This window comes from Neopsephotus bourkii, unplaced genomic scaffold, assembly GCF_033783945.1.
Source record: "Neopsephotus bourkii isolate Nb327-2 ecotype Australia unplaced genomic scaffold, CSIRO-AGI_Nbou_v1 NB_962, whole genome shotgun sequence".
NCBI lineage: Eukaryota > Metazoa > Chordata > Aves > Psittaciformes > Psittacidae > Neopsephotus > Neopsephotus bourkii.
The window spans coordinates 5615165-5631525 of NW_026901456.1; the positions used below are offsets into that span (position 1 = coordinate 5615165).

At 37.1% G+C, this 16361-nt stretch overlaps 1 protein-coding gene across 1 annotated transcript in view; it reads left to right on the forward strand.

Annotated features, from left to right (window-relative positions):
- Positions 1-16361, forward strand: part of TTC3 (tetratricopeptide repeat domain 3) — a 69251-nt gene that overhangs the window by 39441 nt on the left and 13449 nt on the right. The window contains exons 24-33 of the mRNA XM_061359159.1: positions 551-615; positions 2027-2163; positions 5890-6204; positions 7035-7298; positions 7753-7799; positions 9879-9935; positions 11308-11384; positions 12153-12305; positions 12911-13823; positions 15757-15822. Of these exons, the coding sequence (XP_061215143.1) occupies positions 551-615; positions 2027-2163; positions 5890-6204; positions 7035-7298; positions 7753-7799; positions 9879-9935; positions 11308-11384; positions 12153-12305; positions 12911-13823; positions 15757-15822 (2094 nt within the window). The remainder of the gene's footprint in view (positions 1-550; positions 616-2026; positions 2164-5889; positions 6205-7034; positions 7299-7752; positions 7800-9878; positions 9936-11307; positions 11385-12152; positions 12306-12910; positions 13824-15756; positions 15823-16361) is intronic.

Genomic DNA, 16361 nt, shown 5'->3' on the forward strand with positions numbered 1-16361 from the left:
TCTCTTCTTAGCTGTTCTTCTGGTGAGCAGGCATTATTTTATAATGGTTTAGAATTGTCATGGATGGGAACTGGAGTTTCATTTTATATTTAGTTTGTGTGACATGAAAGGAACTCTGTTAGTTTAACTCAGACCTAATCTTGTTAAAAGAAATAATGGTGTTATTGGAAGAGTGCTCTTACCCTCTGTAGCAGGAAGATGGATACTTCTTCCCAGAGCAGTATCCATACATGAGAAGCAAAAAACAATAGTTGTAAAGTTTGCTTCCTGCCCACTGGTGAAGCAAAACAGCCTCCAGTTCTTCCTGACCGTGTGTTATCTTTCAACCTGTCTTTCCTGCAGATAAAGATGTATTGCTATATACCAAGTTGTTGCAGTACAAGATAATTTTGGGTAGGCCTTCATGAGGCTTATGTAGGCTGCATTATCTCTTTCATAGCATTACTTCTACTGCTTTCCAAAGCATCAAATGTTCATTCCTGGGTTTTTGAAACAGTAATGTTGCATTGTAACCCAAATTTAATTAATATGATGTCACTTATTTTGGTAGTTTGAACAAAAAATCACAAAAACCAAGGAACCACCAAGAGCCATTATTAAACAGAAATGTTCAAGGTAAGCTCTCTGCTGTTTAAAGCTAAGTTGAAGCAATTTGAGAACAAAATAGTTTAGGATTGGTTTTCATGCCTTTTTAAGAATTGCTAAAATACCACAAATACTTTGGAAAGCTATTCTTGCCCTTTGCCTCTGGTAAGCTAAAAGGTCTGGTAAAATATGTTATGATCCAAATTAGAAAAAAACAATTTACAGAATTACAAATTACAAAAGCATTTAAGTTAGCTTGTAAGCAAAGGTACAGAAGGGCATTAACTGGTATTGCTGAATGAATTCTTGGTGGCTCTGTAGTGGTTATACAGTACTTCAAAACCAGCATTTTCAATTTGGTCACACAAAACTGTTTTCACATATACAGGATATGAGTTGATGCAAATCTGATTTACCACACTTTTGTATTAATGGATAAACTCTCTATTGCACCATGAGCTTCTCAGCAATTTTGAACCAATAGTTTTTTAATACAAGTTGTTTGAGCATCTTTAAGTCTTTATACTTCAAACCTATTTTCATTGTGAAATCTGTGAACAGGGAAGTAACATGTTGTCTGGGGAAAGTGTGATTTGAAGGCTGTGTGCAGAGCTTGAGAACTGTTTCTTTACTTTTGCTCTCCATACATGTCTTTCATTTGTGCTAAGATACTTAGCAATTGGAATACTAAAAGGGGGGGTGGTGGTGGTAGTGGTGTGTGTCTGTTATTATTCTAAATGGATTGAGTGCCTTAATTACAGTTGACGTCCACTGCATGTGTGTCTAGATTAGAATATCACCTCTATTTTCAGTCTGAGACTGCAAGCATAATTCTATTTGTCCCTCATGCTAGAGGGAAGAAACTCAGCAAGAGTTTTAGCTGTATGGGAGAGGTATCGCTGTATGGCATAAGTTCAGCACCTCAGTTCCACAGAATTTGCTAAATAACCAACTGTGTGTGAATTTTAGAAAGTGTAAATAAACACTGTGTAGTGATGCTACTTCAGTTGTTGATGCATGTACCTTTGACATAACTAAGTCTACACTTTCCAGTCAAATAAGGTTATAAATAATGAGGAGTCCTGATGAGATGATAAACGAAATTGATTTTTAAAAGTTAAGGAAATACAGCATTAATACTTGGTTCAAAATGCTGAGTTACGAATTAAAAACCTGATAGTATTAAATTAATTCTAATCCAGACATCTTAAATGGAAGTAAAAGTTACTGCATTTTGTGGATATTCTCATACTTTATGAAACTAACAAAATTTTGTGGTTTCAACTTCTAAGTGAAAACTAGCTTTATTATATTTGTACTTTTCAGCATAGTATTTTACAATAGCTATGTGCTCCATTCTGCTTTAAGACATGAAAAAATAAAACTCCTGGCAGCTTATCTCAAATAACATTAGGCTCACTGCTTAATTGCTTTTTTTCAGTCTTAGGAAGTTAAAAATGAAAGAAGAAAAAAAAATACGAAGAAGACGTGCACGAGAAGAGGCACAGAATTCTGCTAAAAGGAAAATAGAAGAAAACCAGATGGGAAAAGAACAATATCAATACAGTGTTCAGAGTGGTATGTGGAAATACAGATTACTGTTCTAAGTTGCCGTGAGGCAGCATAATTAGCATTCTGAATGTCCAAAGTCAAATTATAGCAGAACGCTACTATTCAACATAATCCCCTTATGCATTTTTACTTGAGATGCTTTTATTTCAGTTCTGGTTTTGGTTTCTAGGTAACTGTAGGATGTTAATATATGGTTAAATTCCTTGTAAAAAGCCCTTATTCTTGCTTCACTGGTTCATGAAAAAGCAGTCTGAAGAGGTCAGAGGCTCAAAGTCCAAGTACATCTATTTAAAAGTAGTTTCAGGAAAAGCTTTATAACCAATAAGTTAGGACACTGCTACAGATAAAAAACCCAGACAGTTGCATTTCAGATAAACAATGAATGATAGCCTAACTGCAGAAACTGCAGTGACTTAAAGTGTTCAAAAACTGTGTAGATGAGGCACTTGGTGATACGGTTTCGTGGTGATCTTGGCAGTGTCCTGGGGTGATGGTTGGACTTGATGATCTTAAAGGTATTTTCCAACATAGTTGATTCTATGATTCTGTGACTTGAAAAACGTATTTTAGAGGACTTGGGAAAACAAAATACTCCAACCTGTGAATATGTTGTCAGTTAATGCTTCAGCTTTTGTGTTCCAGTTATGTTGGTCTGCAGCGTTCTGTATTTCTAAGGCAAGCTAGAGTGCAAAGAAAAATAGTTTTGTTTTGTGTTGCTGTTTTTTTTATTTACATATTTTTGTCCATATTATTACTTTTAAAATAGTTCTCATGTTAATTTATTTGTAGAATTTCATATTAAGTAGTTTGAGGGAAGTTTTTCAGCCTATACATGGCATACGTGGAGTTCTCTAAAACCCTGTTGCTTGCTCAGTGACATATCCTGGCACTTCTTCCTCTTTAAGTGGCACTTCCCCTATTTGCTTTCCTATGGCTTAGCTTTAGTTCTGGTCCTTGGATCCACTGCAGGTTACTCAGGTGTATGTATGTGACTTGGCTGTCCTAAATGCCATTAAAACTTATAAGAATACTCACCCTGAAGTACTGTGGGTAAAAGTTGGGACACTGATGCAGGAGTATGTCAACATGAAGCAATTTAATGCAGTCCTACAAAATGTGTTGGCATTGGCCAACCTTTCTAATTTGTCCCCAGTGAATTCTGTAAGAAAACTGAATTCTTTGGAGGCAACATATATATAGCCCTGGGTTTTGGGTTTGGGTTTTTTTTGTTTGTTTATTTGAGGGGGTTTGGGGTTTTTTTTGTTTTTTTTTTTTTCCTTTTTTTGCTTGGGGAAATTTTGTGAGAAAATCTTTCCAAAAGATGTCTAATTTAATCTCTCAAGCTGCTCTAGAGGTTGAGGCACCAATTTCAGGGGAGACCTAGATCAAAAAGGGTTTTTTGTTTAGTTTTATTAGCAGCCACAGCTACCTTCAAATAAGAACAAATCTGCTCGTACACTGGAGAAGTGCAAGTGACAGGAGCACTTCTCTGTATCTTACAATTGTACGTACAAACATTGTTAATGCAGACTCAGGCATGGCTTATACCTGTAGAGTTCATTGAATCCTATGGTACGCGGAACTGTTTGTCTTACAATGCTTAATTATTCTAGGTATAATATAGAATCATAGAATAGTTAGGGTTGGAAAGGACCTTAAGATCATGAAGTTCCAAACCCCTGCCATAGGCAGGGAACACCTCACACTAAACCATATCACCCAAGGCCTCGTCCAACCTGGCCTTGAACAACACCAGGGGTGGAGCATTCACAACTTCCCTGGGCAACCTATTCCAGTGTCTCACCACCCAAACAGGAAAGAATTTCCTCCTTATATCCAATCTAAACTTCCCCTGTTTAACTTTGAACCCATTGCCTCTTGTCCTATCACTACAGTCCCTAATGAAGAGTCCATCCCCAGCATCCTTATAGGCCCCCTTCAGGTACTAGAAGGCTGCTATGAGGTCTCCACACAGCCTTCTCTTCTCCAGGATGAACAGACACAACTTTCTCAGCCTGTCTTCATACAGAAAGTGCTCCAGCCCCCTGATCATCCTCGTGGCCCTTCTCTGGACTTGTTCCAACAGTTCCACGTGCTTTTTATGTTGAGGACACCAGAACTGCACATAGTACTCCAAGTGAGGTCTCACAAGAGCGGAATAAAGGGGCAGGATCACTTCCTTCGACTTGCTACTCACACTCCTTTAGATGCAGCCCAGGATACGGTTGGCTTTCTGGGCTGGGAGCACACACTGAAGCTGGCTCATGTTCATTTTCTCATCAACCAGCACCCCCAAGTCCTTCTCTGCAGGGCTGCTCTGAATCTCTTCTCTGCCCAACCTGTAGCTGTGCCTGGGATTGCTCCGACCCAGGTGTAGGACCTAGCAGTTGGCATGGTTAAACTTCATGAGGTTGGCATCAGCCCACCTCACAAGCGTGTCCAGGTCCCTCTGGATGGCATTCCTTCCCTCCAGCGTATCAACTGAACCACACAGCTTGGTGTCATTAGCAGACTTGCTGAGAGTGCACTCAATCCCACTGTCCATGTCAGCGACAAAGATGTTGAACAAGACCGGTCCCAACACCCATCCCTGAGGGACACCACTTGTTACTGGTCTCCAGCTGGATGCTGAGCCATTGATAACTCTTTGTGTGGCCATCCCGCCAGTTCTTTATCCACCGAGTGGTCCATTCATCAAATTGATGTCTCTCCAATTTAGAGACAAGGATGTCGTGTGGGAGGGTGTCGAACGCTTTGCACATGTCCAGGTAGATGACATCAACTGTTTTACCGCTGTCCATCAGTTCTGTAGCCCCATCATAGAAGGCCACCAAATGGGTCAGGCAGGATTTCCCCTTAGTGAAGCCATGCTGGCTGTAACCAAGCACCTTGTTGATTTTCATGTGCCTTAGCATGCCTTCCAGGAGAATCTGCTCGAAGATTTTGCCAGGCACAGAGGTGAGACTGACTGGTCTGTAATTCCCCGGGTCATCCATTTCCCCCTTCTTGAAAATGAGGGTTATATTTCCCTTTTTCCAGTTGTTGGGAACTTCACCTGACTGCCATGATTTTTCAAATATGATAGACAGTGGCTTAGCAACTTCATTTGCCAGCTCCTTCAGGACCCACGGATGGATTTCATCAGGACCCGTGCATATATAGTGCTTTGTTCTTTAAAAAAATGTTTTCAGATCTAAATCTTTTGTTGATGTTACTGTCAGTCGAGCTCTGAAAGTGGCATTCTATGAATGTATGATCTTGAAGAATGATGAAAGCTGAAGGCTGATATGAACCAGTAATCTTTTTCCCTCTTGTTCAGGGTCAGGGCAAAGGTGCTTCAGAAGTGTGCCCTTGCTCTGAGAACTGATGCTTGGGGGAATTCTGTCTCTGCATGAGGGCTGGCATGCAGCCCACACAGTTCTGTATAGACAATTGCTTGAAGCTATGGTTACTGGCAGGTCATTTTTTTTTTCCTCTCTGAAATGTACATAAGGTGCTAAGGGTTGTTTCTTTGTGTAAACCAAATTTGAAACAATGTTGTGTCAAATTCATAATGCTGTGAGTTCCCCTAGTTTGTATGGGAAGTTATATATTCTGTAATTTCCAGTGTTGTGATAAAGCAAATAATTAAAAACCCCACTTAGTCCAACTTACCTGCACTTTAAAGTTGGTGTTTTAAATTATGACATGAAATCTTGTTTACTTTGTTTGTTTCTTTGTATCCCATTATAGGTTATGTTCAGGATTTATATGCTGGTGATAGAGTTCTGCAGCGTATCAGTCGAAATGCTGGGCAGATAAAAGCAGCTGTTTATGATACTTCCAAACTATTAAAGGAATTACTTTCATGGTTTGTAATCAGTGAGGAAGACTACACATCATATTCTGAAACTAGTAGCATGACACATGAAGTGATGGAGCAGCTCATCAGTTACTTAATTCAGGAAAAAAACAGAGTAAAAACAAGGGGGTTTATCCATGTGCTGAGTGAGCTGGAAGAAGTGGATCCCAAATTGTGCAAGTGGCTGAAAGATCTTAACAACTCGGGTAGGCTATATGTTTATGTAATAGCAGATCGTACTCTGTCATACTTGTTTTGCTTATAGATGAAAAGATAACCTCCCTGTTTTCTAGTCTTGCTTTCTTAACTTTAAATGGTAACGTAAAGCTTTCCTCTTTTTCATTTACTTGATCCTTAGCCAGGATTTCTAGAGAAGAAAGTGCGACCATTGGTAGCACAGAAACAACTGCTCCTGTCTCTGCAAGTAAAGCATTCTAATGTAGGCAGGGCTTTGTGTGTGTAGGAAAGGGAAAATTTAACCTTTTTTTTTTTTTTAATGTCTTTAAATTCCAGAATAGGCTTAAATGATAATATTTGTATGAAAATTTTGTTTCAGAAAAGTAAATTGTGGTGGTTTTTTTTTTGTCATAAAAGTTTAGCTGACTGTTTAATTTGGAAGTAATTTAACATGGTGCTCTTTGACAGTGTTGCCTTACTCAGTAGTTTCCTATTGAACTTATAATTGGGTGAAGATAGAAGTCTGTTTTGTGCAGGCAAAAAGAAAGTAACGTGCCAAAAAAAACCTTGGATGAGATTTGGGTTCTTAATTTTGAACTCTGATGTCCATACTCTTTAAGGCATTTATATAGGTTTATTATGTAAATAATAATTTGGTGTTGACTACAAGTAAAATTTATATAAACTCCACTTACCATTTTTGTTTGCATTTTTAAGATACAAGAGGTTTTACAAAATTGTTTCATCTGCTGCACAGTTTTTAGAAAAACCTGTTCCTCTTTGAAGAGAAATATTGCATTGTAAGCACTAAAACTCTGAAACTGGAATGAAATGTTTTGGGTTTTTTAATCTGTTTTAGGTCTGACAGCTACAAAGAACTTTCTCCTTCAATATGGACAATTTTTACAAGAGCTTGACGTTTCTATTTTAACCACACTCTGGAATGAGAAGTATGGTAGGAAATTTGACTATGTGACAACTGGTTCTGAAGACAAAGAAATTCGAGATTACTTCTTAAAACCGCCCCTAGAGAAAACCCGTTGTTTTATATGGCTATTAGAAGACAACAGAGAACATTTTCCATTTCTTCATCAAGCTTTAGATGAATTTTTTGATAAAATGGGTAAGTATGCAAAGATCATCATTCTTACAAGCACTGTATTTGGTCTGTTTCTACACCACAGTTAATGGGCTCTGTAAAAGGGCCGAAACCTCAGCAAACTACAATCCACCTTATTATATGGCATCATTGGTGTTCAGTGCAATATGGCCACAAAAGGCAAGCCACCCTTTCTTAGCTTACATTCTGCTGGTTTGTTTCACGTACCACAACCAGCACATGAGTTGTTCTTTATGTATATATAATGTCCAGCCAAAATAAGTATTTCTCTTTCAGTATTTAAATAAGTATTTATCTTGTTATCAAGCATAAAGGTTCTGTAGCTGCACTCGTTGAGATGCTTTCATGGTATTTGATAAAGAGTTATAATAGTTATTACTCTCATTTCATAGCTTAGAAGTTACATATAATATTATTCTTTCCATTTATGAATGTGACTTTGTTATCCTTTTAATAGATGACCCTACCATTGTATTAAAGAAGCAAGAAAATGAAAATATATCGGTGAGTGAAATTAATATCTATTTGATACAAGTTCAGAAAAAAGCATGTGTTTAGTGTTTAAAAATGTGGAAAAGAGAAGTGCATTTCTGTTTATTTTACATCGTCATTCTTCAGACTGGATAAGAGATCTACTTACTTTTTTATTTTATCCTCCCTGTCCCTACATGAAGCATACCATTTTCCTAACCTTCTGTCAGTAAAATACTTGTTGGGTTTTCTCTTTAGTTAAAGCACACACCAACAAGGTACTTTTTAGATTATGAGCATTTCAAGAAGGCAGATGAGGAACTTTTAGGGAAAGCAGATGTGCACCCCCCCCTTTGGATAGGGAAAATAAGGCACGTGGGAATAGCATTTATGTATTACTTGATACTAGATGTTTGGTGGTAACTCAGAAAATGTTTCTCTGAAAGTATCATTGGGGAATTAAAAAAAAAAGATACTTTTATTAGCTATTGTACCGTAGAATGTTTTGGGTTGGAAGGGACCATAAGATCATCTAGTTCCAACTCCATTACCATGGGCAGGGTCACCTCCTACTAGAGCAGGTTGCTCAAGGCACTGTCCATCCTGGCCTGAAACATTGCCAGGGATGGAAGATTCACATCTTCCTTGGGCAGTCTGTTCCAGTGCCTCACCACTCTTCTTGTTTGTATCTAGCCTAAATCTCCCCTGTTTAAGTTTGAACCCACTGCCCTGTGTCCTATCACTTACTGTCCCTGTTAAAGAGTCCCTCTCTGGCATCCCTGGAGACCCTCTTCAGATACTGGAAGACTGCTATGAGGTCTCTATGCAGCCTTCTCTTCTCCAGGCTGAACAACCCAAATTTTCTTAGCCTGTCTTCAAATGGGAGGTGCTGTTGGCCCTGTACCAGCTGTGCCTTGGCATTGCCCAGATGTAGGACCTTGCACTTCTTTGTTGAGCTCCATGAGGTTTGTGTTGGCCACTTTCTCAAGCATGTTGAGGTCCCTCTGGATGGCATCCCTTGTATCTGCATACTTACCATGACAGCTGAACTGAAATGTGATTCTTCCTTGAGTGTACGTAACTTGAATCTATATTGTTTTGGACATTAACTGTACTGTACATTTTACAGTCCAAAGCAACAAGGTGGTATAACTCATCTTTACCTTCAGATGTCACTAAATTATAAGGCTAGGAATTTGATGTTTATTTCACTAATAAGTAAATTCAAAGTGAGTTAGGCATATTTTACATGTATTCGTTACAATTTATAGATGCCTTTCAGATTCAACCCATAAATCTTAAAGTATACATCATTCTGAATCACTTTTTGATTAGTCTCTTAATTAAAACCCACCCTAATTGGCAGAAGTATGTTATGTATCTTGGTTAATCATGTGTTTGAGGCACTGTCATTTAAGATTATTCTAGCCTGCAGATAAATATATCTGTACAAATCCAAGATTTACTTTTCATATAGAATAAATCTTTAGAGTTGATTAGTTAATATACATCTTAATAAAATGCAAAGTTCTTTGCTTTTCAATTTCATGAATTGGAAATCTAAGAATGGATTACAGTAAAATTATTTCTATTTCAATGTTACTTATATCCTAAAATAGACTGTAAATTACTCTTAGCAGAGTTATCTTAATCTATAATCACAGTCCTGTTAAAAAGTGAAGATGCATTTTAATTCCTTCATCATTGCATACCTTAGAAAACTGAAGTGACCAGAATATTTTGACAGTTCTGTTTGCTGCTTGTTGCCCACGTGTAACTGCTGTGTGGGATGTTGTAGTTCTTTATGCTGTAAGCAATGAGTAATCAGCTGAAACACTGAAATGATAGTATATTCTGGTTTTTTAAATCCATATTCTATGTGTTTTAATAAGGAAAATGGTGAAAAAGAACCAAATGGATGAAGTCTTACAAAGCTCTGTTTCTTTTTGTGTTTTCCACCTGGGGGTGGAGTGGAGAGTGAGAAGATTGCATACTTTGTAAATCTTGCTGGTCAAACCAGAATGAGAGTTTTAATATGAAATTTTGGGGTTTGGAAATGCATCAGGATTTTATTCTAATGAAAAAATGAGAATTTTAATTTTTCTGTTTCAGACTAATGGTATCAAAGTTAAAAATAAAAACAGGAAGAAGAACTCGAAAGACTCAAGGGTCAGTAACTGCAACTGCTTACTACAAATATGGTTTAGAATTGCTGGCATTCACATGTATAGAGGCTGTTTTCCTAAATACTTTGTGGTATTTATGAAAATACTCATTCTTAAAGTAGTCTTTCCTGAGGTAGAGTACTGCTATTAAGACCTCAATACAGTTTGCATTTGTTACATTACAGATTTTTCAATATAAAATATATTTCTAAACTTAAAAAAAAAAAAAGTTATTTATGAATAACTTTGGCTGTGACTGGATACCAGTACCTTCAGTCTGTCTGCTGTCTTAATTCCTAATTACTGTTCTGGTCTTATTTTGGGGAAATGTGAGTGCAGTACACTGAATGCTGTATGGAATAAATACTTTCTGCTCCGCTTTGTTTTGCACTGATAAATAGCAAATTTGGAGAAGGGCACTTTACCCATTGTTTTGTGAAAGACAGTTGTGTCCCTCTACCTCATGACTGTAAATCTGAAATTATGTATTTAACTGTCTTTTCTGGTAATTTTTATGGGCTGAAGATGTGAGTGTTCCATTTATTGCTCAGAAAAATATTGTTAGTTGTGAAGTATTTTATAGGTTTTTCAAGGTGTAATAGTTGTACCTGGAGCTTATACTCTCTTTTATCCTGCTTTTCTAGGATTTTGCTTTAATGAAAGCTCCTGATAGTCTTCATCATTTCCTCCTTGCCCCCACCTTTTTATAATTTTACTAGAATTTCAGGAGTAAACTTAAGGTTTTTCTGCTTTCATCGCCAGGTTTTTTTTAGTCAGATGAATTTGTACAAGTCTGTGTATTTCTAAAGTTATTGGATAATAAAAATTAAAAGGCAACTAAAACATTTGTAATGGTGAACATAAGGGCAACAGGTTTCTTATCCCTAGTTCCACATGTTTTTAATAACTCAGACTTATTTGGAGTAAAATTATTAAAGCTTGAAGGGTCTCAGATGTAAAGGGTGAGTTTCCTAGGGAGTCAGTTGATGTGCAGCTGACTGAAAGAGAGTTATACCGAGGTCCTAACAAAGTGAAGCTGTACTCTTGTTTGGTTTTTAAGCCAAACTCCAAGGAAAATGAGGCACATGTAGGATTTTGGTGAAATTGGAAAAAAAAAAAAAGGAGGGAGCTTGGGTTGAATATCCCAACATTTCTTTTTCCAAAATAAAAAGAAATTAGTAATTTTAAATTAAGAACTTCCTTGCTATGGCTTACTGCTGATTATTGTACTTAAAAGTTTTGCAGTTCATAATATAGCCTCTGAACATGATAAAGTTACAGAACAAGAGTCAGTGTAAATAAGTTACTTGTAGTCTTTAGAACATTTTGCGTATTCTTTTGTGAGATGAAAAAAATAATAATCTGTTTTTAATTAGTCTATTCTAGTATTATCCAGTGGAGTTAGTACAGCAGCACGAGAAGAAGATAAGATACTTATAGAAGAAAATACTTTGTAAGTACCATCATGTATCTTTGCTTATTGCCCAAACTCTGAAGTGCTTTGCATGTACCAGGGAAGACAGTGTCTTAGAAAAACCATGTCTGTGTTAACATGTAAGTGGTTTTGACACAAGCTTGTGTGAAGCCATTACTTCCCTGCTTCTAGGGCAGATGTAAGGGGCGTTAATTTTAAAGATCTTAACAAGTGTAAGGGGCATTAAAATTTTAAAGATCTTAACAATGTCAGAAGTAACCAAATGGTTGTCAGGCTGCAGCCCAATACATCTTCTAGGCCATAAGATATGCCTTCAAGTAACATCTTGCCTGCTTTGTGTTCCATTTTAATGTAGCAAGAAATTACTTGATGTATTTGTACATACTCCATAGTCACAGCTGAACTTAGGCATCAAACAGATTATGATGTTGAATTGAGGTCATCTATAGCATGTTGCTCAGAATTTGTGTGTTAATCAGGAGTCACGTTCTTGTATCCTGAGCCTGGTTTTACTCTTGCTTACGGATGTGAAAGCTGCTAGAAAGAGCTAGACCCTATTATTGTAGCAGGTTAGTTAAGAACTTCACCAGTTAAGTATTCTGGGGACTGTTTATTCTGCTTGTTAGAAAAAAAGCTTGCTATTGGGGTGTATTTCTAGCACTGTGTAGTTACCATACAGTATATTCTGGTTTCAGTATATGTGACGAATACAATTCTTTTCAGAAACAGGTATTATTGTTCATATGCACTACTTACTTCTTTTTTTTTTTTTTCCTAATGGTACAGAGATTTTACAAATTCTTATGAACCATTTGTAATCCCAGAATATATTCGGGGGCAACTAGAGGAATTTGAAGTGCTTCGTGGCATTTCAAATAGTAACCGCTATCAAAGACATTTGGATAATAACCCAGATCCAACCTGTGAGAGCTTGTATGAGTATGTATACATTTCTGTGCTTAGCAGTTTAAAGGCTTTAATATTACTTCATAATTTTTATAACATCTTGAACTAAGTCCATGATTTGAGTCCTGGGGGCCTGGTGTGTGGTTAAAACTTAAACAGGGGAAGTTTAGATTGGATATAAGGAGGAAGTTCTTTACTGTAAGGGTGGTGAGGCACTGGAATAGGTTGCCCAGGGAGGTTGTGAATGCTCCATCCGTGGCGGTGTTCAAGGACAGGTTGGACAGAGCCTTGGGTGACATAGTTTAGTGTGAGGTGTCCCTGCCCATGGCAGGGGGCTTGGAAGTAGATGATCTTAAGGTCCTTTCCAACCCTAACTATTCTATGATTCTATAAGTACATAAAAGTATGTACTAATGGTTTGAAATAGCTGCATGTTTCAGCAAGATTTGGATAAGCAGGAGTATTGCAGAAAATGATTGTTTGGCTAGAGCACCATCTTTGAAATAGTTGTTCTTCATTTGTTCTAGGAGCGCTTTTAAGTATTATTGTGAAAGTACAACATGTGAAAAAAGGTTCTAGAATTACATGGGGAAAAAAACTTTGATAATGTAAACTTCTTTTTTTTTTTCTTTTTTAAGATATTTCTCTCTAATCTTGGAGCAGCATGGCCCGATGGAAATTAATGATAAATTACTAGTTGGGGAATATGAACACTTCCCCGAAGAAGTTCGAAAGATTGTAGAAGATGAAGGTGGTCTGAGATCTTTTCTTCTGAAATCTCTTCGCTTTATTATGGTGGATAATCTTATTGGTTTAAGAAAGCATGAAGTTCTTATTCAAGAAAATACAAACCGAAATGAGACTGGAGATAATGAAGAAGGAAGCTATATAGCCTGTGATACGCCAAAAGCTTACTCCTTCCAGAACAAACTACAACTAAATCCAGCTGCTAAGGAATTTAAACCTCTATCTTATCCTAAGCAGCCCCATATATCAACATCTTCAGACTTAACAGTAGCAAATTACAAGACTCCACAATATTTGCCCTGTTCTTTTCCTATTTCATGTACACCGGTGCATTCTTTATATAGTCAGAATATTGATATCATAGAAAAGGGTTCCTCATTTCCAGACATTTTACTGAAGTGCTTTGATTCTAAAAATCCTAGTTTATTTTTGCCTCTGACTGCCTGGGATTGTCAGTATGAAAGAATATTGCTAATGCCTTCTCATATGCCTCTCACATCAAATATTGTCCAACAACCTAGTTACATTTATGCTGGTCATGTAGCTCATCAGGATAGTGATGAATCAGCAGTTTCAGACAGAAAATATGTCTGTGGCAGCTTTATACCACCTGAAATAAAAACAGATGAAGACCCTCAGTGCCAAATGAAGAACTCAGATGATACATTTTATGAAGACAGTTTTGCTGTTGAAAATAGTACAAACAAAGCTGAATGTGGTATAGAGGTTATTAAGTTGGAAAAAGAAAGTAGAGATGTACCTCTACTGAAAAGCAATCCTCAGACAAGGATGATAGCTGTTCAGGTAAGAAATTAAAATGAGCAGTTATTTGAGTGCTTTTAAGTGATAAATGGCAACTCCTGTTTGAATGATTTCTTTACGACTTTCCAAAGGGTTGAATATTGTACAGAGTTTCAAGATCAAATATTCAAGTAATAACCCCAGCCACCTAAATGTAAAGGATCTTAAAAGTAATACTTAGCATTCTCTAGTATTTATCTCCCCAAAAAAAGGCCATGAGTTGGAAGATAACTGAGGTGTTTATCAGACTCGGCACTTCCTTAGAACTTGCAGTTTAAGTTGCTGACACTTTCTACACCTACTCTTGGTTTTCATTTGTAATTCTTTAAAGAGCTGGTCACTGAATTTTGTTCTGCCTGAAATTTTCACAGATCATTTGATCCAGGTTAACGGAGAGAACTAGTGCACATACATCAGTTTAAACTTCACTTTAGAGGTTAAGGAAAGTCTGTCTGTGTCATCATTTTTCATTTTTAATCAGTTCAAGGATTTAACTTTCACAATATTTGAGGATTTAGTTTGTGCATTCTAACAGTTGCTGGTTGGTGCTTCCCTCATGGTCTTACGGTGGTGGCCCAGATGTATGGTGAATTCAGGGGGCAAGTTCCATCACATTTCTTTTTCTCTCTTGAAGTAAAAACTGAAAGTTTTTTACTGCCTACAGTAAAAGAGAAAGTACTGCTGAACACTGGGAAAGGGGCAGGGCTTGCAGCTGAGCAGAATAGTGTCTGGAACATTCACTCTTTAATGGTACCCCAGAGTTAGAACAGCATACACTACTCATGAAAACATACTTCCAGTAACAGGGAGACAAAAAATGACATCCACATTTGTTCCAGAAAGTATTTTGGGCTAAGATGCTGGGTTTTCAGAGTTACGGATATGGCAGTTTTACACATCCGTTTATGAGAGATTATCCAACATACTAGAGGGACTGTTGTGGAGGAGTTCCTCATCTTCATTTGTTTCTTGTTATTAAGGGAAGAACAGCTGTTTAAAGCTGTTAAGGTAAGTTGTCCTTTTATTCTTGCTTTCTATATTAGGAAAATGTCAACTTTTTTTTTTCTTTTGCAAACTTACTTTATTTCCAAAACTTTTCTTCACTCCAGATCTTTCCTGATCACTTGCTGAAAGCTAGTTTGCCATCAGTCTTGGCAGATGAATTTGGTCGCTTGGCTGACTGGGCTTTTGAAATGGGATTTCTGTTTGGTTCTTGAACACACACAACAAAGAGAGATCAGAAAAGGCAGCAGTTTTTAATTTAGAGAATTCTGGTTAGAAGAGATCAAAATGTCACAGATACGTTTCCGTTTGCCTTGCTCTGCCACAGTTCTTCATTCAGCATTACCCGACTCTGATTTTATTACTCTGACAAAATAGACTCTGATAGCCTGTTAGAACAGTAATATAAACTGGCTCTTTAATCTGACACATGATTAGATTTTGAACTCTATTCTTTCAGTAAGTTCTTGATGGATGGTATGATAGGAAAACAAGCAGGGACTTGGAAGGTCCTTGAGTGTAATCCCTTCTAAGTAGAGGCATTTGGATAGTCCATCTTGAGTTTAGGAGGAGCCACAAAACAGAACTCCTCAGTGAGCTGGCAGACACTGATTTTGCAAATCTTAAGTTTTCAGACATTTAGAGCACAACTGTGTTTGAAGACTCAGAGAACTGTTCTCAATGTAAGTGCTTCATGGTCAATTAAACTAGAGAAAGATCATAACCAATGAAAGTGCTTTCATTATAGACAGAAGTCTATTTCAGAAACACTTGTGTGATTTCTTATTTACTTAGTAGATAGATCTTCTTTGGGATGGAGTTGGATTTGTAATATTGTAGGTTAGGTACCAAAGCTCCAAAACAGAGCTGACCTACTAGTTGCATATATAAACTGGAAAGCTTTTTAATCAACTAATGATTCTTTGTGTTCTAGGTAAATCATGAAGTAGCTGATAGGGAAACTAATACTTTGCCTTTTCATCCATTTGAAATGCAACAAGTAAGTTACCTACATGTTTGTTCATATTTCTCAATGAAGAATGCTAAAGGAATGCCCAGAAATTTAATAGTAAAAAAAAAAAAAAGTTCTGTGAAAATGATATGTTTTAGCAAATTTTTTTTTTATTTTAATTTCTTTGGTGGTGTGTGGTGTTGGGTCCTGCCCCATGATTCATGTTAGGCTGCATTCTGTAATGTCCTTGAAAACTTCACATAGGCTCACAGCAAGGTTTTGGAGCTTTGTTCTGTAGCTATTCAGCTGTTGGAGTATGTTTTAGGGAAATTTAGTATTTCCTCTCGAAAAATCTGGAGGTTTGATTTAAATATTCCATTTGGGCATATAGACAGCTCAGACTGATGTTACTGGCAGTCTTACGTCTGTACCAGGAGATAGAAGTGAGAAAATGTGGCCTTTGAACTAGTTACATTCCACTCATGGTCAGGCATGAATGTTCATTTCCTGAGCTGGATTGAAACTTACAAAACTTTCTGTTAAACACAACCCCCTCATACTTCCTGCAACAAACCCCTCCAAAAAAC